The following is a 26,633-nucleotide window of genomic DNA, read 5'->3' on the forward strand; positions in this document are numbered from 1 at the left end:
TACAAAATCATAATCATAATTCTGAGCCTTATGGAGTATATTGCAAACACCAAACAAAACTCTCTTACAGAGTGCATGCGTAAGCGACTACACTAACTAGTGCACGTTCTATTCAGTCTATGCATTAAGAATGATCACAAATTTCAAGAGGGTAGAAAATAAATGTTTATATCATTTCATATGGTTAATCAATATCTCACGAAGAGTGCCATTAAAAAAAATCAGCATGGTTACAAAAGTGATATTAATTTTATACAACAGTTCAATAAACAATAAGTTCATATTAATAGAATTACATTTTAGACACCATGCCTGTTTTTGATCTATTTCGCCAACAAAAATAATTCCGAACACAGCCACGGAGCACTGTTTTGTGTTTCTGAGCATCATGACTGTGGTTCGTTCCTGAATCAATGATTCGTTAAATGATTCGGTTCAATTGCAATGACTCACTTACAGTGACTTACTGCCGCCTGCTGGAGGTTTTAATTGTTTTAATTTTACATTCAATGTATCTTCTTGATATTGATATTGATTTTATTTGTTTAGTAAATCTAAATGTATTATTATTACAATTTGCAGATTAAATGTAAGAATTTTACTCAAAAGATGATGCACACTTTTAGAAAAATTGGTTTAATAAAGGTAAAATTGCACATAAAGGGTAAAAAATACATTTAAACTTATTGAAAATGATTAATTTCTATCACTGCTGTGAACTGAACACATAGAAAATTAAATATTCAAAAACTTTAGGAGTCAGCTGTCCACGGTAGTCCTTAAGATATCCGCACAATAACACACTCAAATATATTGTCTAATTATCTATATCGATAAATATATCGATAAAATTCCAGAAAATATTGAGAATGTTATATATATATAATGTTAATATATATGGCAAACTGACACAAAATGATTTGCAACGGTCGTTTGTCACGTTCAGTTTAGACAGCCAAGCTGTTGATTTATTTCTACATAAATAAATAATCTTTGATTTAATTCTTGATTTCTTTTTATTTATTTATAGCTAGTATAAGTTATGAATGGCCGGTAAAAGTAGCCAAATTGTCTGGTGAGTGAAATAAAAAGTTTGTTTCAATCCCTGCTTTAATGCACAATGTTGAAGGCATATATCCATTAGATGCCGCGAGGGGGCTCCAGTCGTCCTTATTAATATGAGCAGGAGTGGGCTGCAGCCCAAATAAACCGAGGAATAGTGTACACCAGCTGTGGGACAATAAAACGTTTCTTTGGATCGATCTTCCTAATTCGGAGTCTGGTTCTGAAATAAATGAGATTGAAGGAAAATTATATTTTATATTTTTCCTCTCATTTAATATTTTCATATGCTATTACCATATACTTCATTATGATATTAAAGTCTTTCAGAGTCGTCTTATTGAGAAAATGAACAATATCGCGCGTTTTTACATTTCAACACAAAACGTAACGGTTATTAATTAAATTAAAAAGTAATTAATTACTGATTAATTATTGTGATAAAACTTTTGTTGAACGGTAAAGTTTCCGAAACTATTAGGCTACCTCAAGCACCGACTGCACATGCTATTTTCAGTGACTAATGATGTATGATGTTGCGGAGTGAAGATGTTGGCAATCTAATATCATAAGGGAAGATACTATGTTTCTCCCATTTAAAATATTGCTAATTGCGAAAGCCTTGTTATCTAAAACTGACGTCAAGTTTTACTAAATGTGGTTCATTTTGAGCCTATATTCGTAAATGAAATACCAACATCAGAATGGTGTTTTTAAAATTCTTTTATGTTAACAAATGAAAACAAAAACTCCCAAATCTGGCAATTTTACATAATTACATAAAAAGCTTTATATGTAATAAACAATCTAATTAAAATCATGCCCAAAGAGAGCCTTATAAGCTGCATGGCGGAAGATTTCGATTTACTGACTGTAACTCGGTCGTTCTGACGCAAGCGCTCGCGGAGGGATATCAGCTATGGCGACACATTTTGTAATCTGTCTTGTTGCCTGGAGATAAATAAAATGGAGTCGGAAATCGCCTTTAAAGTCTTTCCCTCTGTCAGCCATGTTGGCTCATAACGAACTGTCATATGATGTCTAGAGACATATGATGCGGGCCCGCCTTCATCCAAAATGTCGTCAGCAGCGTCCTAACCCGAAATAAGGACGTAACAGACTTTATCCCGTGCCTGGGATCAGTGACGCTGTTGCGGCGCAGCGTCAGAGCTCGAGCTCGGAGCGGCGGCGGCGGGAGAGAAGTCATCGCTTCTCCTGCTGCTATTCAGCACTTCGCGTAGGGTTACAGCAGGTAAGATTATTCTGTCACGTTAATCTGCATGTCGATATGTTGCACGTTATACTTGTTAGCAAAGCTGCCCAGGTCTGATTTGAATTGAAAGCTAATGTTCTCGGCCGTCTTGTCAAGTGTTACAAATGTCTGTAGCCGAGGCACATCAGCCGCGCCTCCTCCCCGGTGTAGCGACAACGGCGCACTAGCATAGCTTAGCGCTACCTCGCACTGTTGGGATAATTAATGACATTTTCTTGTTTAGATGTGTTTGCTTTTGAATTTATTGCACGAAGCACGCGTATGGACCGTTTTATAGCGGTTGTTGAGAAGCAAACACACTTATGTTGTCTGTGGTTTTCGAGGAAGTGATAAACCGGGACTAGCGTTTCACTCTTTGGCGTAAAATGGTGTCCGAGTTAACGTTAGCCAGACAACGACACCGTACGAGCGGTCATCTGTTTACATCTCGACTGCGTCAGTAAGGTACTTCAGAGGAAAATAATGTTTATTGTGCGCACTGAGTAAAGCTAAATTGTGCATTTCATAACATGGAAATTAGGTTTATTACGCAGTGTACGGAATCGCTTCTCACGAATCATTTTGTTACTTATCAGGCTGAATATGTAGCAAAGCAGCGCTTAACGTTAATAATAATAGTTTGCACTTTTCTCGGTGTAACGTTAGTTTTGCCGAACAACATAAATGTTCGCTGAATCATGCTGAGTAAGGGAAAGTGGTTTGTGGTCCGTCTGCTGCGCTCATTGACAATGGCTTGTGAAGAACGATCTTTACTGACACAAACAGTCTTTATTATTTATTTCATTGTTTTGTCGTGCAGTGTGATGTAGTGATAGAAAGTGATAAAGTCCGTGACTTTAGGAATCCTGTTTCTGCAGGCTGTCAGGTGATCGTTAGCTCGTAGCTAGTCAGCTGGCCTCCTGTCATTCCTCCGTTCTCCTGTCACTGGCAAACTATGCCAACTATTTTGATTTTGTAAACATTTTTTGAAGGAGACGTATTATAGAGGCATCAGGTGGTCGTTTAATACAGGACTGCAACTTATTGTAAGGCTTGTATTGTAACGTGAATAACTTTAACCATGTGAAGGGGCAAACGTCAAGGGCATAGTATTTCTGTTTTTCCTATACTAATGTTTCCTAAGTAAGTTTACCACAAGTTACGAATGCAGATGAATAAAGAAAGTCCATGATCTTAATTTGTTCTGCAGAATATGTTGGTGTGCACTTTTGTCGAGCTTTTAAAGCGTTTAAAGAGGTACTTTTATTACTTCTGCGCCCATTTCAGCGAATTAAAGTCATTATGAGAGAGAAATATCAATGCATTAATGAAAGATCAACTAAAGTGTTTTTCTGGTTAGTGACGCTAAATTAAAACGCTGTTCAATGCACTCAGCACTCGCTGTATTTGACGAGGAGTGACGACAGAAGATGGGCGTGGCGGACTTCTGCTGGAGCTACAGTATGAACAGTTTTCAGTTTCAACTTTTGACTGGAAACAAATGTCTTGTCTACTCCGACAGGGACAAGTTTCTTATGTCAGACAGGGAGAAAGGGGTTTTAAGATCTCCTGTTGTTTCTCTTTTTAATGTTCATCAGTAACACCCAAGCTTGATTTTCTGCTTTTTGAAAAAAAAAAAGGGAAGTATGCAACCGTAAATGTGCATAGATAATTATGGGGCTTGGGATTTTCATAGGCATGTCGAATTTGTCTTATTCATTGAGAACTGCCCTTAGAAAACATGCATGTATGTGTACCCTACTATCTGTTTAGAAGTTATATACATTGATTAACATTGGATATTAAGGCATATTAGCATTTGATAATTGTCACGAAACGCTCACTGTACAGTGTCAAGACACGTAGGACCTGTTTCTTTGAAATTATCTTTGAAACTCATGCGTTATCTTGCATAACAAGAACTTCAGAAACAAGTCATATTTATGGTAACATTCCAGGCATGCTCATAACTTGGGCAATGTCAAAAGGGTTCATCTAGAATATTATAATCTTATGCCAATGTTGTTAGTTCTTTAGTTGAACACACAAGATATAAAATATAGAAGTGTTGCACTGAGAGTTTACTTCCGTCTTACAGTTTCCTCTTTTTGGTCTCATTAAAAATCATTGGTAAATCTTCACCGTAAACACAAAAGAACTGTTGTAATGCTGGCATTAGTTGTGCACTCTAGGGCTGTCAAAATGGCTGAAAAATTAAATTCAACTTATTAGAATTTGATTGGATTTTGAAATGCAAAATTTCAGTTAGGGTGAAGAAAAGCTTTTGGCTTCTCTTGAGGCTACAAGAGGGTGCAAAATATTACTAATAAGCTTTTATTCAAAGCATAAGATAACATGACTATCTGGGGAAAAATGTGCATAAAGTTGAAAATGTTTATAAACCAATTATAATTAAGATGCTTAAATAACTATAAACAAAACAGCATCGTGTATGTGTGCATAGTTTAATACAAAGGGCGAAAAGTCAATCACACAGAGGATGATGTTTAATGAAAAAAAAATGATATGCAGTTAGATGGAGAGAAAAAAAACCTGCGTGTTCATTTGTAGAATCACATGCATTTATTTGTGGACCACTTCTTGTGATTTGAACTCTTTAGGTGTGGCTTTGTTCATAATATAACAGCCTCTCATATCTTTCTGCTTAATTGTAACTGGTTTTGATTCCAACTGCATTGAATTCTACATGGTGTTCATACCAAACCATATTAAGCCTCACCTTAAAACAATGCTGACTAATCCTGAAACATTGTTGCAGGAGCACTTGTAATGGTTATACAAGATGCCAGGAGCTGGAATACAAACTTACTTTTGTTTTCCTTTTCTAAAACTAAACCTTGTGTGTGCAACCGATTATGTTCATTGTCAGATCTAGATGATTTGATAAAGGAGCTTAAACATTGGTAAGGACACAGTTGCAAGGTAAATTTAATCATGTTGTTCATACTGTTTAGGTCATAGTAGTGTTTTACTTTTAAGTTTTTTTAGCAAACCTCTCTGGGTTTTTTTCCCCTTGTTTTTTGTCTCTGTGTGAAATCCTCCTATTACCCACAGCACAAAAATGGTCTGCTACATGTGACAATTAACAATTTTATTTTTATTTATTAAAAAATCATTTTAAATACATAATCATATTATGCATTATATGCATTACAAATAATACAAAATTACATCATCGTTCTCCTTGCTTTATCATATAGTGTTTCTCAGTGAATGGGGCACAGATTTTATGGATACTACAATCTTATCTAATAAATGTCAAATAATTTTAAAACACGTACATTTTACAGTTGACGCACATCTACTTTGTCTCAAATAGGGCTGTGTAAAAAATCAAATGCGATATCTTTTTTTTCGTCAGTATAGGCGCTCCTGTGATTTAGTGGTAAATCTCCAGCACATGCGTTCAGATGCAGTGTCATTTACTACACAGAGCCATGGTTCACTGACAAGCTATGTGAAATCACGGTCAAAATTCACAGGCAATTCATTGCCGATTATGATCGCGATTTTGTGACTTGTCTGTGTAGTGAACTACTACTATTTGCAAATGAGCCTGAAGTGTCCACACTGTCAAGCTCTGTCTGTCCCTGCAGAGCACAAGGAGTTCTCAAGCACAAGAATGAGCAGATACAAAATGTTTATGGTTTCATTATTTCGGATGGATAAAAAAAACATACATAATATAACAATTAGTAGTATAAGAGGATAAAAATAAAAGCAACTTTTTCTAGGGGTGCTCCGATCACGATCGGCCGATCGTTAATGCGCATCTCGTCAGTAAAGCCGGTTTTCTAATCAGCGGTTAATTCCATCAGGTGCGTGATTTCACATAGAGCAGCTGTTACTACACAGAGCCGTTGTTAACTGAGAAGAAGCGCCAATAAACGCTGAAAATTAACGTGATTTGCGCATCTTCTCTATTAACAACGGCTCTGTGTAGTAACAGCTGCTCAATGTGAAATCACGCACCTGATGGAATTAACCGCTGACTAGAAAACCGGCTTTACTGACGAGATGCGCATAACGATCGGCCGATCGTGATCGGAGCACCCCTAACTTTTTCACCAAATATACTTGGGCAGCTGTTAATATACCTGGGCGACCTACCCAAGTAAAAGCTATGTGTGGGAAGCACTGATTTTATGATTACTAACACAGGGAGTTACAATTAAAATCAGAGTCATGGAATTTTAGAAGTATATCCTAGTTACAAAATGAGGCAAACTATTTTTTTTTTTTTTGCTTTTATCTCGTTTTCTTCTTCAGTGGAGATGTTCGACACAGCTCCAGCACGCACTAGTAATGCTAGCATGAAATTCATTACGGTTTTGCATTAATTCAATAAAAACTTTCTCTACATTGTTAAAAAAACATTTTTTTACACAAGTTTTACTGCTTAAAAAAAAAAATCACATTTGTTAAATGTCTCAATATCCACACAAATTACTTATTTTATTATTATTATTTGTATTTTCCTTAATTCTTTGGTACACTTAATTTCATTGTACATTTATAAACCAGATTAGGTCTGCCTTAAGTTTTAGTTTGAAAGCACTTTCAAATGTTTTTCCTTTTTTTTTTCATTTCAGTCAGTATTATTTTAAGGCCTTGTCTTCATCAGTTGTGTGGTCTAATCGCAAATTGCCAGCTGAAGTGCCAACAAATTCTAGGTTTGCAGTCAGGATTGTTAAAAGTTTTTCTTTAAAGGATATCTTTAAAGATTATGAATAAAGGCTTTCAGCTGCAATTGCTCCAGGGCAAAAAAAAGTATAAAAACTAAATGCTGCTTCCTGTTATTTTCCCTCTCTCTCTCAGGTTGAGCCTGGAACCAGCTGTCCTCCAAGATGAACCCTTATGAATGAAAGTGAGCCTGTTCAGTAAGCTGTTAGCTTCCAGCGGTCAAAGCCATGCCTGAAGATTAGAGCCTCCTCTTGCTTACAGCAATACGAATATACAGAAGATTCTACATGACTCTTCATGTAGACCTTCCTGTGTTTGTCTTGCTGGATTAAGTCCTTCCACCCCTAATACACTATCAGCTCTGTCCCTTTCAAACCGGTCCCTCTTGCACTTTCATGACCGCTTGGGAACATGTATCTGCATTTGAGAGTGGCTCCAACCTAGTCTCATGCGTCCAATGAGTGGAGAGTCAGACGGCCCTGCCCCTGAAAGAGTCTCGCAGGCCTTCCCTTTAACAGGCCCTGTGTCCTCCTCAGAGATGTCCTCACTGCAGTCACTAGGGCCAGTGCAGAGCTGGCTGGGTCAGGAGCTGGAGAAATGTGGCATCGATGCCATGATCTACACGCGCTATGTCCTTAGCCTGCTGCTGCACGACAGCTATGACTACGACCTGCAGGACCAGGTATAATTAAAACCTTTCAGCACATCTGGAAAACCTTTTGTGTTTTAAATGACTTGTTTCGGTACAAATCTAACAAAACATCTTAAAAAATAGTAGTTCAGTTAAATTCAATTAGCGCTTTTAGCAATACAGATTAGGGACGGGCATGATTAATCGACGATCGATAATTGATCATTAAGAATTTCTTCGATCACGTTAATTTGTTATTGATTAATCTAATGCATTTTTTTTTATATATAATGCATTTTTTTTTAATCTAATGCAGGTTGCGTTGCTTAGTGCGACTCTTGAAGCAATTAAATGAATTTCACTGTGTGGCAGCAATTAAATATTTTACCACCAGGGTGCAATAATTGACACCCTACTCAGTTATCTGTGATCTTCCATTTTGATTTCAAAAGAATAATCATGAAGAGGTCACGGCGAAGTGTGGCGTGGAACCGTTTTGATTTAAAAAGCAAAATAGTTAACTGCAAACATTGCGATGCCCTGTGTAAGTACAACAGAGTTTGTGTTTTCGGCGGCTGGACTGACGGTCACCAGGTTGCGCTCGCGTCTGACCCCAGATCATGTCAACATGCTTATATTTCCCAACAAAAATCCGTAGACTCGTGCAGAAGTTGTATGCTAGTTACTAAAGTTAGTTATTTTTCACGAGGCTTTAAGTACCATAATTTGTTAAGTTAGCATAATTATTAGGAATGCTAATATCTGGCCTTTTCTTCTGGCTTGGATAGTTTTGAGTTACATTTTTACAAATGTTATTGTTTAACATGATTCTTTTATTATTATTATTATTTTGGAACAAATGAGGTCTCTGTTTAAGAATGCAGGCTCGCAGCTGCAGGTTCTGCTGCTTTAGAGCACTGCATATGCACGCGCATACTGTATATGTTCGGTTTGCCTGAACGTAGTTTAACTGTCTGCCACAAGTTGATCTTGTAATAAATGTCTCACCGAGAATAAATACGTTGTATTTTTGTATTCATTGCATTTTTTTATTATAAAATTAAATAATTATATTATTAAAATATTAATGATTAATCGATAGTCAATCGTTAATTCTCCTGAAGATCGACTAAGAAAATTTAATCGAATGCCCATCCCTAATACAGATAATTGCAAAGCAACTTTACAGAAAATTCACTTTCTACAATATTTAGTAGCTTATAAATGGTGATCAGTTTATGTGCAAATGACAGGAAATTTCAGAAAAATGTATACAAGATATGGTCAACCAGACGATGAACACTATTAGTTCACCCAAAACTTTGTGTTCTATGTCATAAGTCATATGATACATTTGTTTTTAATGTAAACCAACTTTAGTGATTCGTTTAAAAAAAAAAAAAAAATGTTAGGTTCGATCGATTAAAACAAGCGTTTAACACAAATTGTTTAGTAGTAATTCAGGTCTCTCAGTATTCATTTTATTACATTCAGTGGTAACTAATATTTATTTTGATACTCAGCAATTATTTAAGGCTATGAAAATAAAGTGTGTATGTAGATTATGGTATTCTTGTTTTGGACTGCTTATTTTTTTACCATCTTATAGAGATGGTAGACTAAAGCAACAGGTTAGCTTAAAGCAACAAGTAGCTTTCTTTTATCTTCTTGAGAGTAGTTTATTTATTTGGCAGTAATTGCATCTTAGCAGAAATTTGTTTTCTCTACAAATGTAGAATAGTTTTCTCTACATTTATACTAAAGTATCAACACCTGGTCCTCCTTGTGCACAGGAAAATGACATCTTCCTGGGCTGGGAGAAGGGAACAGGGAAGAAATGGGGGAAGAGCAAGAGGAAGGGAGGGACTGATCTTAGTCTTGAAGAGATGAAGAAACAAGCTGCTGTGCAATGTTTACGTTCAGCATCTGATGAAGTAAGACCTTTGTGTAAAGCTGAAGCTTTTAAATCGGTGCGTTACATCTCAGATCCGTGTTTTTATTTTTTATTTTTTGAAAATCATTGATATGCTTTGCTTTTGCCACAAAGTCTTTTAGAGTAATCCTTATTTCTGTCAAAAAAAGAAATCACCAGAACCATTTCAGATGTACTCAGCAAAAATATAGCTTAAGTTTTATATGGTTACTGTTTAATCATGTGTATGTTTGGTGCTTTTTAATCAAAGGGAGTTTTTGAAGATGTAGTGATGGAGCTATTATTCTATTTTCTGTAAAATGTTCACCTAAAATTGCGAGTTAAATTACTTTTGTTCTCTTTCAGAATTCTGGAATTGAAAGCTTGGTCGAAGAGCTATGCTCTAAGCTCAAGGATATTCAAAACAAACAGAAAGGTTTGCATATTTTCTATGTAATGCAGGTTCAGCAAAAGTGGCATTGCCTTGCAGCTGCAACAGTTTTATGGAAATACTTCAATAATATTGCTTTGCTATTATTGTCTTACAGAAAAAGAAAGGCAAGTAAATAAAAAATCTGATACATCACAGTCTCCTGAACCAGATGAATCCTTTTCTTCCAAGGACCAGGTTGAGATGTGAGTAAACCTTATAATCTGTAATGTTGTAATGTGGATTGTTGTACAGGTAGAGTTATGATCTCTAGGTAGTTAATTAAAGCAATGAGACTCATATTGTAATGTGGTTTTTATTAAACTGGAAAAGCCTATAATTAACCCTTGAAACCTTCACGAAAAAATTCAAAATAAAATTACTAAGCAACCTCTGAAAACGAAATAGGTATCATTGTAAAGCTTAGAATCTCAGAAATGGAATATTTCGATCAACTCTTAACTAGCGCTGAGCAGCCCCTCTAAACAGTAGTGTACTGCGGGCGGGCTTTATAATCGATGTAGCCACTTTGATTAACTTCAAAGTAGTGCCGAGTTATTTACTGATAAAAAAAGAAACTTGTGCCATGTACTCTGTCAAGAATATCATACAGCTCAGATAGTCATGTGTCCTACGTCAATTGAAAGGTCTCAATGAGTAGAATAAAACAAGCTTAATTGTTTGGGGCTTTGAATAAACTGTAGCAAGGTTTTTGTACAAGAAGTCACCACCAAACCCATATGAAAATAATATATTGATGTCACTGTTTTACTTGTAACTTCATAAAACATCAGATCGTGATCGTAAAAAAAAAAAATAGGCACCATTTTTAGAAAAGATTCTCTTAATTAAAATGAGCCCCAAATCACTATAATCTGCCATTTTATATCTAGAGATTTTCCTCATGGATTTTCAACAACTGTACAGGCAGCATGTAGTTTAGCCAAAAAAACAAAGGTAGTCTCATGTGGCGATTTCGCTCATAACTTCATTAAACATGCAAATATATATGATGTGTCATAGAAAATGACACATCAATATTTGCTGGATAGTTTCCCGATTTGAAAAAAAAAAGAAAAGAAAAAAGCCCAAACTCACTTTAATCCTTCACTCATAATGTATATATCCTACAGATATAACGCATAGAAAATAATTAGGCCATATAGCTTAGCAAAAATATCAGAGGTTGCAGTCCTGTGGCGTTTAAGGCTCGTAACTTCACCAAACATGCATAGATATTTAAAAACAGCACAGCATTATATTCTAAAAATTCTCTCGACTTAAAAGAACCCAAATGTATCATAATCTGTCCATCAGATCGAAAGATTTTGTTCATAGAGCTGTAACACAGGCGCACTGCAGAGATGCAAAAAAAAAAGCTCTATGCTTCACATTGCATTTTTATTCATAACTTCATGAAACATGCATAGATCATGGAAAATGTCATTATTCAGAAAATTATCTCAATTAAAATGAGCCCAATCATACCATAATCTGTCATTTAGATCTAAATATATTCTTCATCGAATTATAACACACAAAACTCCAAATGCGCATGTTGCAATATTCTAATTGTTTTTTTATGCTTATCATTTCATGAAACTTGCTCAGATCTTGGAAAATGCCATATCATTATTTACAGCAGATTCTCATGATTGAAAAAAAATCAAAATAATCCATTGTGTCTTTCGTGTGTAAATAATACCTATACCCATGAATTGAAGAAGTATTTTTTTTTTCTTTTTTTTCTATCAACTAACCAGTGCAGCCAGTTCCTCTAAACCGGAGTGTAAAGCCGGAGAGCGCCCCCTAGCGAAGAAAAAAAGCATATTTTTCAAAATATCTGCTTTAATCAACACAAAATTTCACATTTGGAATCTGACCTTTACAATGAATGTAGTCACTTTGATTAACTCCTAAGTAGTGCTGAGTTTTGTGCGGATAAATAGAAAAATGTGTTTTCATCATTTATGAAAAGAAAAATTGTGCCATGTACTCTTAATATGTCAGAAACCTCATACAGCTCCGATAGTTATGTCATTGGAAATGTCTCCATAGAGTAGACAACAAGTGTAATTTTTTTTTTTTTTTTTTTTTTGGCCAACCATAAAATTTAATTCACAAACAGCACACATGTTGGAGAACATCACCAAATTTTTTTTTTTTTTCATGAGATATTGAACATTAAATAAGAATAAAAATATTTCCCTTGACCACACTAATTTCTTACATTTTATCACCTATTTCTCAGCATGAGAATATTCAAATGCAAAGATTTTTCCCCCCATAAAAATATAGAAAAATATATACCAGAAGATAACTACCTTTTGACTCTCCTTGCTATGGTCATTTATAAAATTCCTTCAAGGATTCGAGAGCTTTACAAAAAGGCCTGTTATGTTACTAAATTCTGTGACTTTTGGATACTTTAAGCTATAAACACACAATTTGAAACGGATACACGTAACATGCTGGGGAACATCATCAAAAAAGAATTTTCCTCCTACCTTATATCTGTCCTGATATATTGAATGTCAAATAAGACTGACATGAAAATTTTCTCTTGAGCACTCAAATTTTTCGTACATTTTTATTAGCTACAATTAAATAAATGAAAATATTTTTTAGATATGCTGACATCTCAGAGCAGCTTTGGAGATGAGGTTCATATGTTTATATCCTTTTATATATTGAGACGCAGATGCTGAACGTACTGTGAGCGTTCAGTGATCACAGAAGGCAGTATCTGCCGATACAATCACCGATACCAATATTCACTCACGGCCTGATTTTCATTTTTGAAAATCATTTCCCCTCTTGTGAGAGCATATTTTTTTTATTATTAAATATATATATTTTATACATTTTTCAGAAATATACATTTCTCACCTAAATGTTTGATCATGCACTGTATTTTTGTTTTGACAATCGTGCTTTTGTTACACAATAGCTTACACACAGAACAAGCCTGATTTTGTGAGCAGTATGTGAGGCAGCCTTTCACTCCAGGTTCACACACACACTCCGTTTTGCATTACATATGCCGTCCATGTCCGATATGTAAGCAGTGCAGAAGCAGCACTGACTGTGCTTTCCCACAGGAGTCTGCAACTGATCAATCGGAGCCCCCCTAGTATTTGGTCTTAATTCTTCATGCTATTATTTACACTTATTATTATCATTATTATTATTACTATCATTTTTGTGTGCGTTATTCTTATTATAATGTGGTTGTTTTTGCTCCTTAGGTACTATGAAGCTTTCCCACCTCTCTCAGAAAAATCTGTTTGTCTCCAAGAAATCATGACCGTGTGGAACAAAGCTAAAGCCTGCACGTATTCCAGCTCATCATCATCTGCTGTCCCTCAAACAAGCACAGACACATCCTCTCCAAAAGACTGCACCAGCGAAGGGGAAGCTTTTAAAGACCGAACAGTTGATGCACCCAGTTCCACCACCTCAATCAGTGAGAGGGCCCAGCACCGATGCACTAACAGGGAGAAGGAAAACCGATTCCATGGAAGCGCAACAGGAGTGACTGATGATCGGGTTCCTCCTCATAGTAAGCGGCAGGCGAGACACCGGTCTGAGGGGAGGTTCCGTCCCAGATCGTGGTCCTCTGGCTCTAGTGAGGCTGGCTCAAGCTCCAGTGGTAACCAGGTTGACCAGACCCGCAGTTGCAAAGCAGTCCGCATAAGACACAAGTCTCGAGAGGTCAGCAGCAGAAACAAAAGAGGCCGCAGTGGCAGCGGACAGGTCAAACTGGCCCTTAAAGTCATCGACAAAGAAGAGCGGAAAAATGCACGTGCCAACATCAGTACCACCGGAGGCCTATCTAAACAACAACAGCACTACATGAAAAAAGGCAAACGACCTCTGAGGGAGATCCACAAAGATGCTAATCTGGTTGAGGCACAGGAGTCAGGAGGAGAAGCTAAAAGAAAAGAATATATGGAGGAGCCACTTTGGTACACAGAGCCCATCTCGGAGTACTTTGTCCCTCTCAGTAGAAGTAAATTGGAGACAAAGTATCGTAGTAAAGAAGAATCTTCCAATGACTTGGGCATGTCAATTGATGTGGACTGTCTGTCAGAGAGAATTCAAGGAATCTGCATTGCAAATTCTTGTATTCAAAGGGCATACCTTGCAGCAGGCACTTTTGTGGATGGCCACTTCATTGAAGTGTCTGGTGAAGGTGACGAAGAGGCTCCTGAACTAAATGGGATTTCAAGCTGCCCTCCTCCTGAAGATGGTCAAAATTTAGATGATGAGCATCTGTCTGAATTCACTCACTTCTATGAAGTTGATCTTTATCAATCCATATTGGATCCTAGTGCCTCAGATGCGGTACAAGAAAGCCGAATCCTGAACATGATTCGACAGAAGAGCGTGGAGCGAAAACACTTTGAAGCAGGATGTGTAGTTTTAGATGGCCTTGAGCTGCAAGGGGAAAGTGCAATAAGGGTTGATTCTCTGGGAGCCTCAGAAGCAGATGTTTCTATAACACAAGATATGGAAAACATTGCCCAAGTGTGGGAGTGCTGTTCATCATCAAGCTTGGAAGATTTGGAAGGCGAAAGCTGTCCGGGTGACTCTCCAGTCAGGCTCTCCCCAGTGTTGAACAGTGTTCCGTTTAACTTTAGAAAACTGTCTGGAGCTTTTGTAGGGCCTCATCTCCAAGAAGCCAGCGGTAGCATCTCTGCCCTAAACTCTTGTTTTCCACTTTTTGAGTTGCAATACGATAGCCCTTCCTTTTCTTTTCCCTGCGACTCGCTTACGGAGGGACAGGACAACGTAGATTCAAGTAGCTGTTTAGATCCACAAGGAAACAAACAATCCCGTTTGCTAATTTGGACCAAAAACAGTGCCTTTGATGAAACAGAACACTGCTCTAACTTATCAACAAGGACCTGCAGTCCCTGGTCCCACTCAGAGGAGACACGGTCAGATAGTGAACAGATCAATGCTCCAGCAGATGAATCCGCTCAGTTTGGCAGTGAAGAGGTCAGCTGTATTTCCCTTATCCCACCTTTATGCCTAGAAGAAGAGCTTTTAGATTTCTTTCAAGAGAACTCCAGTCACCAGCAGGAAGAATCCAGTGTAGGCACAGAATCCAACCAGCCCTTCAATAAGAAATCGAAATTGGAGTCTGTTTGTGGAATAGCATTAGAGCAGGATGAGAGTAAACTATATAATGCTGTTGTGTTTTCAGATGTCCCAAATCAACAAAATGATGAATACACCTCAGGGATAATAAAAGACATTTGGATGGCTATTGGAGACAGAGACTGTGTCTTAACACTCGGGGTAAAGAATACAGGGGAGCGCTTGTTTCCAGAGGAGACTACCGGCTATCAATGCAGCTGTCTTGACAAGGATGTAAAAGGTGAAATTATTCAAAAGAAAGCTGTGCAGTGTTCGGAGTATCATCTTTGGGATGGGCAGAAGGAGGACGAGGGACTTCATAAAAACAAGCTCTCTAAATTGAATGATGGGGATTACACGACGCCGGCAAAGCCTTGGAATTGTAATTCACAGGACAGCACCTCCTTTATCCTTGGTGGGGTTTATGGAGAACTGAAGAGTCTAAGCGGCGACAGGGAATGGGCTATGATTCCACCTGGTGATGCTTGTGGCAGTTTGTTGCAGTGTGCAGCAACCACATCTTCTGACATGGTAACCATTTCAGGGGCGGATGTGTTCATGAACACGAGCAGTTGCTTTGCTCCTGGCCACAAGCCATTGTGGAGACCTCTTGTGTCCCTTGGTCAAAATGAGCAGACTACCAAGGGACCGGGGGATGGTTTAAATAAGGGATTTTCTGTTGTCTTCCATGAAGATTTACTGGGATCATGCGGAGGCTTCCATCGAGAAGATTCAGGACTGGAATACCCGTTTTCATCCTTTGATTTGAACAACCCATTTTCCCAGGTCCTGCATGTGGAGTGCTCCTTTGAGCCAGAGGACATGGCCTCTTTCAGCCCGGGATTTAAGCCAAAATCCATATTATGCTCCGACAATGAGCCCTTTTGCCCTTGGTTATATGGCATCAACCGGACTCAGTATCGGGCCATTCGAATTTCCCCAAGGACTCATTTCCGGCCAATATCTGCCTCGGAGCTTTCTCCAGGTGGTGGCAGTGAGTCAGATGTAGAGTCTGAGAAAGAGGAAGCAAGTCTTCCAGTTGGTCAAGCAGACCTCTTTGATGACCCACAGGCTGACCTCAAGCCTCTCGAGGAGGACGCCGAGTGTGAGGGCCCTTACTACGGAAAATACGAGCTGGAGTCTGGGAAGTTCCTACCCAGATTAAAAAAGTCTGGCATGGAGAAGAGTGCCCAGACATCGCTCGATTCACAGGAGGGTGGGAGCACCCTTCTGCCGATCATTGAACAAGAGATTTGCGTACATTGTGAGATGGCATCGGTTTCGGTGCCATGTTCTCATGTGCAGTCCTCTGTTCATCAGCAAGAGGAATCTAGCAGGGAGACAGAGTCTTGCAAATGCACTGCAACTGATCAGATTCCAAAAAGTGAGAAGACAGTTGATGTTGCTCAAGATATACAAGAGGTAAGTGACTGCAGAGCCATTCTTTTCTCTGTTATCTAACCTTCAGAGAAATGCATATGGAAAATTGTACGATAAATTATCATGTTTTGATTGATTGATACTGATGTTGTGCTCACCTGCACTTGATTGCACTGAATTTATATATTTGAGAGTACTTATATTCTATATTATATAATATTCTTTAAAGGGGTCATATGATGTTTTTTTTAAAAATATAATTAAGTTGTGTATTTGGTTTAACAGAATATCTTGACATGCTTTAATAAAAAATAAAAAAAACACAGTATTTTTCAAATACTGTACATTTATTTTAGGTCCTCTCTCAAATGCGTTGTTTTCTACAAAGTCTATTCTTCCGACAAATGCAGTCTGCTCTTATTGATCCACTGAACCAGTGCATCATGATTGGCCGAACACTGCAAGCACTCGTCGCAAATGTTATGCTTCTTTCCATAATCGCGAGCTTCATCTTTCAAAATAAATGTAATGACAGTTAACCTGTTAGCCAGCACCAGTTACTTTTTAATCAACCAGATTTGAAAATGCTCAAAAATATTAAAAATGAAGTGCCTTGAATTTTTTTTTTTGTTACCACACTGAATATATTTTTTATATTTTTAATATATTTTTATATTTTTTATATATAAATTTTATATTTTTATATAAAAATACATAAAACCAGTCCTGGATCAATCTAAAAAAAGTAATGGATTGAAAGTCTCATGTCTCTTGAGTTTCTATTTTCAAATCTGAAGAAGATGTAATGAAAAATGAGATTCCTGCTAATATTTTTCTGAGACTATGTCTCCACCCCCAAATATAAAAAAACTATATTGAAGGCTTCTACAAACTATTCAATTATAAAACACTAGACAGAAACTTAAACATCATATAAGTGATTTATTTGAGCACTAGAAAAATAAAATAAGAATAATTTGAGTAAGAATTTTTTTTTAAACTTTGTATGCCAATTACAGAACATCCTGAGATTGCTACAAATGCAGCATTTACAATGAATTACAATGAAAATACGTGCTGATGTGCTGATTATAGAGATGGTAATCATAATGATGCGCCATAAAGTCAATAAACCACTCTCTATTCATAAAGATGGAGTTCATCTATAGCTGTGATGGCTCTGATTGCACAGTAATAGCGAGCTGATTTGCACTCAAACAGATGGTAATCATGCAGATACATTCAACATAAAACACACTCACACATATATAAAAACTGTTGAAAAATAAAACAAATAAAGAAAAAGGCGATTGCTAAGTTCCGCCTCTATCAGATGACAGGTGCGTCAGAGTGCATCACGAGAGAGCACAAATTCAAATATACTATCTTTTGCCTATCTTTCACTTTTTTTTGTGGATTGTCTCATTATGTTTGTGACACTGTACGCTACAAAACCATGCCGTTTTTTTTTTACTACCAAGATGCAGTTTCTGAGCATGAGTTATTCATAACGGACACAAACAGTTCTGTCGCTGAAGAACTGAAACATAAACAAAGGAATTATCATCCATTTTACAACGTTATTGCTTCGTTGGACTAAACGTGCTCCACGAGATGTCCTTCAGTGGACCCTTACCTTTCTTACTAAACCAGGATTTACGGATGTGTTTATGACTCGTTACTATGACGAATCTGGCATGTACCTAGTTTTCATTCATGTTTTGATGTGTACTGCTTACACTGATGTAGCAAATACAATCTTTATAAGCTTTCCATTGAAAAACAGCAGTCTGTTGTCGATGCTTGAGGCTCAGATCTTTATAATGATATACCGTATTTTCCGGACTATAAGTCGCACTTTTTTTTTCATAGTTTCCCTGGTCCTGCGACTTATAGTCAGGTGCGGCTTATTTATCAAAATTACTTTGACATGAACTGAGAGAAATGAACCAATAGAAAACATTACCATCTACAGCTGCCAGAGGGCGCTCTATGCTGCCAGAGATGCTGTTCAGTGCTCCTGTAGTCTACACTGAAGACATAGAGCGCCCTCTAGTAGGCTGTAATGCTTTCTCTTGGTTCTTGGTTCAAAATAAATGCGACTTATAGTCCAGTGCGACTTATAGTCCGAAAAATACGGTAGTTTGTCAAGATTAAATTTGTCCTGTTTCATTTAATCTATTCGTAAATATTGACACATGCAAACACGGGGAGTTGAGGATGCCCGCATCGGGGTGCAGGTTAACAGGTTAATACTATCCTTAGTTTTACCATCAGTTCAAGCCCGAAAGAGGAACAGAGTCACGTGACAGACACCGTGATGAAGCTCGTATGTGTTTGCAGTACACAAGCAACGGACAGTTAAGACAGCTGACTCCACTGTGTGACCCGGTCTCTCTCACTCATACACACGATGCGCAAAACTCCGCATTTGAACAGTCAATAGCAAATTCTTAAACTAATAACAAAACATACTTAAAGGGATAGTTCACCCAAAAATCATTTATGTCATTAATAACTCACCCTCGTGTCATTCCAAACCAGTAAGACCTCCATTTATCTTCGGAACACAGTTTAAGATATTTTAGATTTAGTCCGAGAGCTCTCAGTCCCTCCATTGAAAATGTGTGTACGGTATACTGTCCATGTCCAGAACGTAGGGCACATCTCATCAGTAAAAACGCTCCTGTAATTAGAAGTATATCTCCAGCACGTGTGTTCAGATCAGGGATGGCAGGTTTTCACAACAAATCCTGCCCTGTTGCTTCTCAAAACTAGTCTAAAACTAATCGCGATTCCAGGAGGTTTCCAGATAAAAAAATTAGGGATGCACCGAAATGAAAATTCTTGGCCGAAACCGAAAACCGAAACACCGAAAGAAATTATGCCAATTATTAGTACCATTGCATTTATTGCTAGGACCGTGTACTAACTTTACTAAAATTAAGACATTGCAATTGCATAAATTAATATTAAAGTTTCAAAGATAATTACCATTACATAACTTATTTAAAAAAAAACATAAAAATAAATAATTACAAATGATGCAAATATTTATTAAGCACATTGCAACAATGCACAGTATAAAATAAAATTCAAACTAAAAATGTATCCCACTCATGTGTATATTTAATAATAATTTACAGGCCTGCTGGCCTGCAGAAAGGTTTTAAAATGAACAGTTCTCTCATAAAAACAAAGTGCATTTAGGTGAAGTGCATTTGAAATTTTCTATGTAGGACTAGAAAGTGCATTACTTCTCCAGTAGGCAAGACTGTTATCCCTTCTGGGGATGGGGACTTCAGACAGTTAACCATCTAGCTGTTGAGCAGTTGAGCTTGTCATCTGCCTGACATTTGAGAAATATTTGAGAGAGTGTATTTAAATAGGGCCAGGGCATAAATAAACATTTTTATCAAATTAAAGCAGAAATCTAGCAGAAAATCTAGCATAAATATGGCTGCAATCTGATATTATGTATGTATGTATATATGTTTGTGTGTGTGTGTGTGTGTGTGTGTGTATATATATATATGTATATATATGTATATATAGTAGCCTAAAAACAAAATAGCCAACGTCTTATTATTATTTGAGGCACTTTCTTGCAGAATTCCACTGAACATATCAGACAACGATGGTGCATGCCCCTCATCTGGTGCAGAGACGAGTCTTTTTTTTTTCTGCGCTCTGATCTGTCTCCTGCACTTGTCGCTTTCTCCGTCTCCACGCGGGTTCTCCGCATCCAGCGCGGCCTGGATCATTTCTTGTGCGCGCTGCCTTATTCTCGCATCCAAGTAACGTTAATGGTCTTTATAACGCGGAGCAAGCACATTCGCGATGAAGTTCAGAGGATCCGAAAAGATCTCAGTGAGACATGTGCTAACAGACTCTAAAAGACTGTACTATGGCGTTACATTTTAGTCAAAAGTTATGAGCGTGTAAGACATGCTCACAAGCACATTATGTTATTTCTCTTTGTTTTTACTTCGTGGTCCGTCTTAATCTCTTTGTTAGGACACGCTTTAATGCTGCGAATAAAGGAATACGAAGAGAGAGAATGTTCTCACTGGTGTTAAGTGAATGACGCGTGGAGCTCGTGGTCTGCGCTATGCATGTGCACGTGCAGGTCGCGGTTTCTGTTTGCGTCATCACAACATTTCGACCGTGTTGTTTCGGTGATAAAAGTCTATCGGCCGAAAACCGAAAAGCCCATTTTCGGCCGAAAATTTTCGGTGGCCGAAATTTCGGTGCATCCCTAAAAAAAATTGCTTCCCGGGGTTAAAATATGTTTTTTTTTGTTGTTGTTTTTTGGCATGGTTGTTGGCACGTTATTGGTATTGGGGTTGCTTCGAACCACGGACATGGAAAAACAACCACAGACTTGGCAACACTGGTTCAGGTGGAGCGGCAGTTACTACACAGAGCCGTAGTCTACCGACAACTAACACAATCGCTTTCAAAATCGACAAAGAATCGCCACTGATTTTAAAATCAATATTGTGTAGATTGTCAGTGAATTACTGCTGTGTAGTAAATGCCAACCAGTGTTGCCAAGTCTGTGGTTGTTTTTCATGTCCGCGGGATCGAATCGACAATACCGATAACGTGATATTTAGCACCTAAAAAGCAAATTTTACCAAGGCAACCATGCCATAAAATGTACATTTTAACCCCGGAAAGGAATTTTTTTATCGGGGAACCTCCTGGAAACGCAATTGGGCAAGTTTTGGACTAGTCTTGAGAAGCAAGTGGGCAGGATTTGTTGTGAAAACCTGGCAACCATGATCGCACGTGCCATGAACGCACGTGCTGGAGATGTACTTCTAATTACAGGAGCGTCTTTACTGGTGAGATGTGCATGAAAATCGCATTTGATTTTTTGCACAGCCCTAACAGAAAGGCAAGACAAACATCATCAAAGTAGTCCATATGACATCAGAGGGTCAGGTAGAATCGAAGCATCGAAAATACATTTTGGTCCAAAAATAGCAAAAACTATGACTTTATTCAGCATGGTCTTCTCTTCCTTGTCTGTTGTGAGAGAGTTCAAATCAAAGCAGTTTGTCATATCCAGTTCGCGAACGAATCATTAAATGTAACCGGATCTTTTTGAACCAGTTCACCAAATCGAACTGAATCGTTTTAAACTGTTTGCATCTACAATACACATTAATCTACAAAGGACTTGAGCTGTTAAGTTTTTAAATTTGAAGAGAGAACTGAAGATGAACACCAAGCCAGATAATGACTCGTTCACGAGTCAAGAACCGGTTGCATTGGTTTTCGGATCACCAGTAGTTCTTTCGGACAGTTCGATTCAATAAACCGGTTGAAGAAAACGGTTCACTGGTTCTTTTGCGTTCGACGTAATGGCGTCATTGGCAATGATTGCCCTCGATTCAAGCCTTCGGTTTACCTGGGCTCATAACATTAGCACAGAATCAGTTCAGAATCAATCACCAAAAGAATTAGTTCAGTTCAGATGCTCTGTGTGTTCGGTCTGCTTCACGCTGAAGCACACATGTGCAGAATCGGACACGTCTGACAGAAACGGTTCTTGGCTCGTGAACGAGTCAGTCTTTTGTTCGTTACCTGGTTCGGCTCGGTGTTCATCTTCAGTTCTCTCTTCACAGCAGTTCAGTCAGTGTACTGTTTGAGTAAATGAATTACTCCAGGATATTGGTTTGTTTTAACTCAAAGGGAGTGTCAGCCACATTAAAAAAGTTACCAGCTTAAGTCATTTGTGGATTAATGCGTATTGGAGACGTGGACCGTTTAAAATGATTAAGTTCGATTTGGTGAACTGGTTCAAAAAGATCCGGTTATATCGAATGATTTGTTCGCGAACTGGATTGAATGAGCCATTTTAGGTGGGTGTGGCAGAGTCTTTACTTTGATAAAGAATATCTCTTGGGTTTTAAGACTTTAGTCTTTGCAACTTCAGGGATCTTATCTATTCACTAACAGCTTGTAACACTCCAAAGAGAAAGAAAAACTTAAAATCACATCATATGACCCCTTTAATGATCTACCTTGCACCTTTCAAAAATAAAAAAATAAAAATGCTATCATTGATTGACTTTCTTTGTCTCTTAAACAGTTTCCACTGTTGAATTTTGGAGAACAGTGCTTAACTAATATGCAGAAAGAAGAGTGCTGGTGGCAGAGTACTCTGTGTTCTCCTTTATTTCCAAGTCCTCAGTGCGGAGGTAAAAAGAGTACAATATTTAGCCGTATTAGATACTGGGGAAGTCAGATATACTCTGCTTTGATAAATCCATTGATCCATTAATAGGGAATAATCATGATGGATCTTAATGTCAAATTATAGATACCACACTGAATGGAAAAGGGAGTTTGTTTGTACTAAATGTTGTATCCTCCTTTGTTTCTAGGAAGCAGTAATGTATGATTCTTCTGGTGAGCGCGGAGGCATACCAATGCTAATTTCCTCCTATCACTTTCAGCCAAAAGCCAGAGGAGAGATAGGAGGACCCTTTACAAGAACAGTGGGCTCGGTCTTAACCATGTTGTCCTAAGCCCTGTTATTCCTCAGTCAATTCATCTAAAACGGCGTATCACCAAGATGAAAGCATAAAGAGAGGAAACATGGCAGTAGGTTTGACGTACAGTTAGATGATTCTGGTCAAAATCATTTATTATAGGCTTGTTTTTCAGTCTGTTAATTCCTAGGTTGATCAATTTTGAAAATGATAATAAAAAAAAGCATAGTTAAGCATTAAGTTTGTTCTTTAATTTATCCCTAACAGGTTTTAGCTTCACTTTTACGTTTGCTCTAGGATCCACTATAACTGTGGTCCTACTGATTGTGCATGTGCTTGTGAATCTAGTCTCAGTCCTTCTAATAGTCAAAGTTTCTGTGACTGAACTATGAATAATCAGAAGTCAGGTTGAAAGCGCTACAATTGCGACATCCCCTCCCCTAATCAGATAATTTACCGGTTTGCTTATTCTTTTTCTTTTAAATTACTTGTAAAGGATTGAGTTGTGTGAGGTTGAGAAGAAAAAATCCCCCTCCCACCCCCCACTTTTGTTTTGTCACATCAGTTTTTGGTAATGTTCCCTTTTAGTTCAGTGCTGCTTTGAAAACATATTAAAGAAATAAAGCAGGGTACATATGTTGAAGGTGTTGTAATACAACAATTAAAACCGCTAAAACGGAAGGCTCAATGAAGAAATAACCCCCTTGTCCTTGAAATTCGAAGTTGCTTTCTTTGCTTGAGTTTTCCCTTTTAACACAGCCATTGTGATAAATGTTACAGTTTGCTACGTTATTTTGTCCACTTCAGGTAAAAAAAAAAGAAAAAAATCTTTTATGCATTTGTCAGATAGCTTGATTTGAAAAGTCACCTTTCATAAAAGTACATTTTAGAGAGGGTCATAGTTTTAAAGGACCGTTTATATGGGGGGGGGGATTAGTTTACTGAATAATTTGACCCAACTAGACAATTTCACGTTAGTTGTTTCACGTTAGCATCTATCAGTTGCAGTTTGATATTATAGACATAATTTTTGTTGTTTCTTTAAGTTTAGTGTAAAGTTTACGTATTTCAGTTAAGTCTGTTCCCCTTCTTTACAACACAGAATTGTGACTACTGATGATTTGTAATTTGGATTCATTGTTTTATTTTTTACTTAAAAAGAAAAGAAAAGAAAGAATTGAGTTTCCAGTAATGACAGTTGATTGCTTGAAGGTTGATTCTTTTCAAGTACTTTTCCTTCTTCTTGTCTCAGAAATAAGTGGTTGTTTCATTGTGTGATGTGATGTATCATTGAAGAGGGGTGTATAAAAGCAAGCTAGTATTTTGGCACACCATAACTCTACAACCTTACAATATATTAATGTATGTTTGTTAAAAAAAAAAAATATATATATATATATATATATATATATATATATATAGGGTTTATTTGTGACACGTTTCCTACAAAGTTGCTTGTCTATAATTTATTTTATGGCTTTGGAGTGAGAGGTGGTAGGGATATGGTGTTCATTATTCAAAAGCCAATCCATCGTAAATTTCATTTTTGCTCTAATACCATCTTATCCATTCGCTTTCGTCATCTTCACTGTCAAGGATGTGTAGTTTACCATCTGCTAGCTTAATTCTAACCTGGATGGGTATTTTCCCCCCTTTCATTGTAATTTTTTTTTTTGTTTGTGAATTTTTTTTTTTTTTTAAACCGATGTTAGCATGAGAAATTACTACATGTATGCTACATCAACAGAGTGTAAAATGCTACGATGTGAAATTTGGTGACATTTGCATTTTTCTTTTTTTTTTTTTTTTTTTTTTTTTCTTTTTTTTGAGCACCCTCTGTGTGTTTTCTTTTTAAATTATTTTAAGTGTGTGCATTTTTTTTCTGTACCAATGTGGGGAAACTGGTTTTAAAGCATTACTTGTTTAATGTTTGTAAGGGGGAATTTGTATGTGGCATTAAAATAGAAAATGATATCGCCCCATTCATCATTGACCAACAGATGCCTTTTGAAAAATTCCCAAATTGGGCACAAGGATTTCATTGTCTAAACTTTATTTGGCATAAAATGTCAAATAAATTAAAATAGCAAAAAGGAAGGAATATATATATATATAATATAAACAGTGATTACATATAACTTAAATGTGCTTATTCCCCTTTGCAAGTGAGAAAGTTTTTGTTGACTGCAGTTTTTTCTATTGGTGCTAATATTCATACACTACAACAAAGATGTAATCTTCAAATGTGTGTAAGAAAAAATGGCCACACAGTTAGTCCTAAAAGATTTGTGCTTCTTTTAACAAACCGGTTGGGCCTTGTTTTTGAGACAAGGTCTAGACCTAATGTTTGTTAAAGTGTGTGATCCAGAACTGTAGACCCTAACCTTGGAGAGATGATTATGTGTGACCCAGTTTGACTGTTTGTGTGTTTCCCCACATTATTTGCTCATTGTGGTTGTGGGATTTTGATTATTGTTTGATGGAGATTAATAAAAATTTATAGTGGTAGAAAGTGAGTGTGAGGGCACAAAGTTTTTGTACTGTATGCTATAACTGGGTACAGCAGTGCGAATAGACTCCTTTATTGGATTTTTATTCTAATTCAATGTAATTTTTTCAGTTTAAAATGCTGTCAGATTCTGAAATTCAGTTACACAATGCTGGCATCACTTTCTCTAATCAATCCCAATCCTTGTTCTGTCAAGCACTTGGAGTTAAATATTGCCGTCTTCCAAAATTGTTACTTTAGTTTGGTTTTTGATAAGATTATGAAACTTGTTTATGGTGGGTGGGTGACTGAGGACAAAAGCATTTTAGATTTTGAGAAAATGCATAAATCTAGTAAATGTGTTTGACAGTCAAATAGAACAGCATAGACCGATTATTTACTGTTAAACACTTTTTCTTTTTTTTTTTAATGGTTCCTCTCTTAGTTTGAACAGACTTGTTTTTTTTTTCTTCCAAGTCTAGCTCTGTGTGCAAGGTGGGATGGTTGCTGAAGAAAGACCTGAGCACTCGTGTCTATGGGGGACTGAAAATTGCATTTTCTTTTATTTATTTTTTTCAAAGGTTTTGGTTTAGTCAGTACATTTGAAGAGGTTAACTTTCAAGTTCTTAAAGGTTTAAAGTTTTGATTGCAATGTTGTTTAACTTTTAATGCAGAACTCTCAGTTTCCTTATTGCAATCATTGTCAAGTTTCTAAACCTTTAATAAACATATTTAAAAAAAAAAAAATCATATTTGTTGTTTATTTGTGATCATAAGAGAGAGTCTGATTTCTACAATCATTAGCCAGACAGCTAAATGTTGAACAGGTCACTTCTAGGTACACATTAAGCTTTGACTCTGGACAACCCGGATATAACCGAATAAGACCGTGAGGAAAACGCTTCATCTCCAAGTAGAGCTCGGACCTTGAAGACTGTCCAGAACAACTTGTCACAGAAACGTGTCTCTTGGTAGTAGTCAAATTAAAGTATATATAAGAACCGTGTTCTGACAGTAACATCAATCACAACTGGCTGGACTCCTGGTAAATAGACTGGTGAAATCCAGCTGTTTGCAGGCAGTGGTCAGGCGCGTTCATTAAAGCTGCTGTGAGGAATAAGGG

The 26,633-nt window shown here is 37.2% G+C and overlaps 1 protein-coding gene across 2 annotated transcripts; it reads left to right on the forward strand.

The window, feature by feature from the left end:
- Nucleotides 1-1,933: 1,933 nt before the first annotated feature.
- On the forward strand, nucleotides 1,934-26,257 carry kiaa0232 (KIAA0232 ortholog). 2 transcript variants are annotated; one of them, XM_052562311.1, is made up of 8 exons: nucleotides 1,934-2,314; nucleotides 7,154-7,700; nucleotides 9,443-9,583; nucleotides 9,928-9,997; nucleotides 10,110-10,197; nucleotides 13,240-16,558; nucleotides 22,620-22,728; nucleotides 22,915-26,257. In XM_052562311.1, exons 2-8 carry the CDS (start codon nucleotides 7,467-7,469, stop codon nucleotides 22,929-22,931), a joined length of 3,978 nt encoding a protein of 1,325 aa, XP_052418271.1. In that variant the 5' UTR covers nucleotides 1,934-2,314; nucleotides 7,154-7,466; the 3' UTR covers nucleotides 22,932-26,257. The 2 variants fall into 2 exon arrangements, with proteins under 2 accessions (XP_052418271.1, XP_052418270.1); XM_052562310.1 differs by having other exon boundaries at nucleotides 1,993-2,314; nucleotides 9,443-9,619.
- The last annotated feature ends 376 nt before the right edge of the window (nucleotides 26,258-26,633 follow it).

The sequence above is a fragment of the Carassius gibelio genome, chromosome B7, assembly GCF_023724105.1.
Source record: "Carassius gibelio isolate Cgi1373 ecotype wild population from Czech Republic chromosome B7, carGib1.2-hapl.c, whole genome shotgun sequence".
In the NCBI taxonomy this organism is placed as follows: domain Eukaryota; kingdom Metazoa; phylum Chordata; class Actinopteri; order Cypriniformes; family Cyprinidae; genus Carassius; species Carassius gibelio.

Excerpts from the sequence above, each read along its gene's own strand:
- kiaa0232 (XM_052562310.1), top strand. The coding sequence starts at position 7,467 with ATGCGTCCAATGAGTGGAGAGTCAGACGGCCCTGCCCCTGAAAGAGTC. Across the intron at positions 7,701-9,442 it reads ACTACGACCTGCAGGACCAG|GAAAATGACATCTTCCTGGG; the intron begins GTATAATTAAAA and ends CCTTGTGCACAG. Across the intron at positions 9,998-10,109 it reads TATTCAAAACAAACAGAAAG|AAAAAGAAAGGCAAGTAAAT; the intron begins GTTTGCATATTT and ends ATTGTCTTACAG.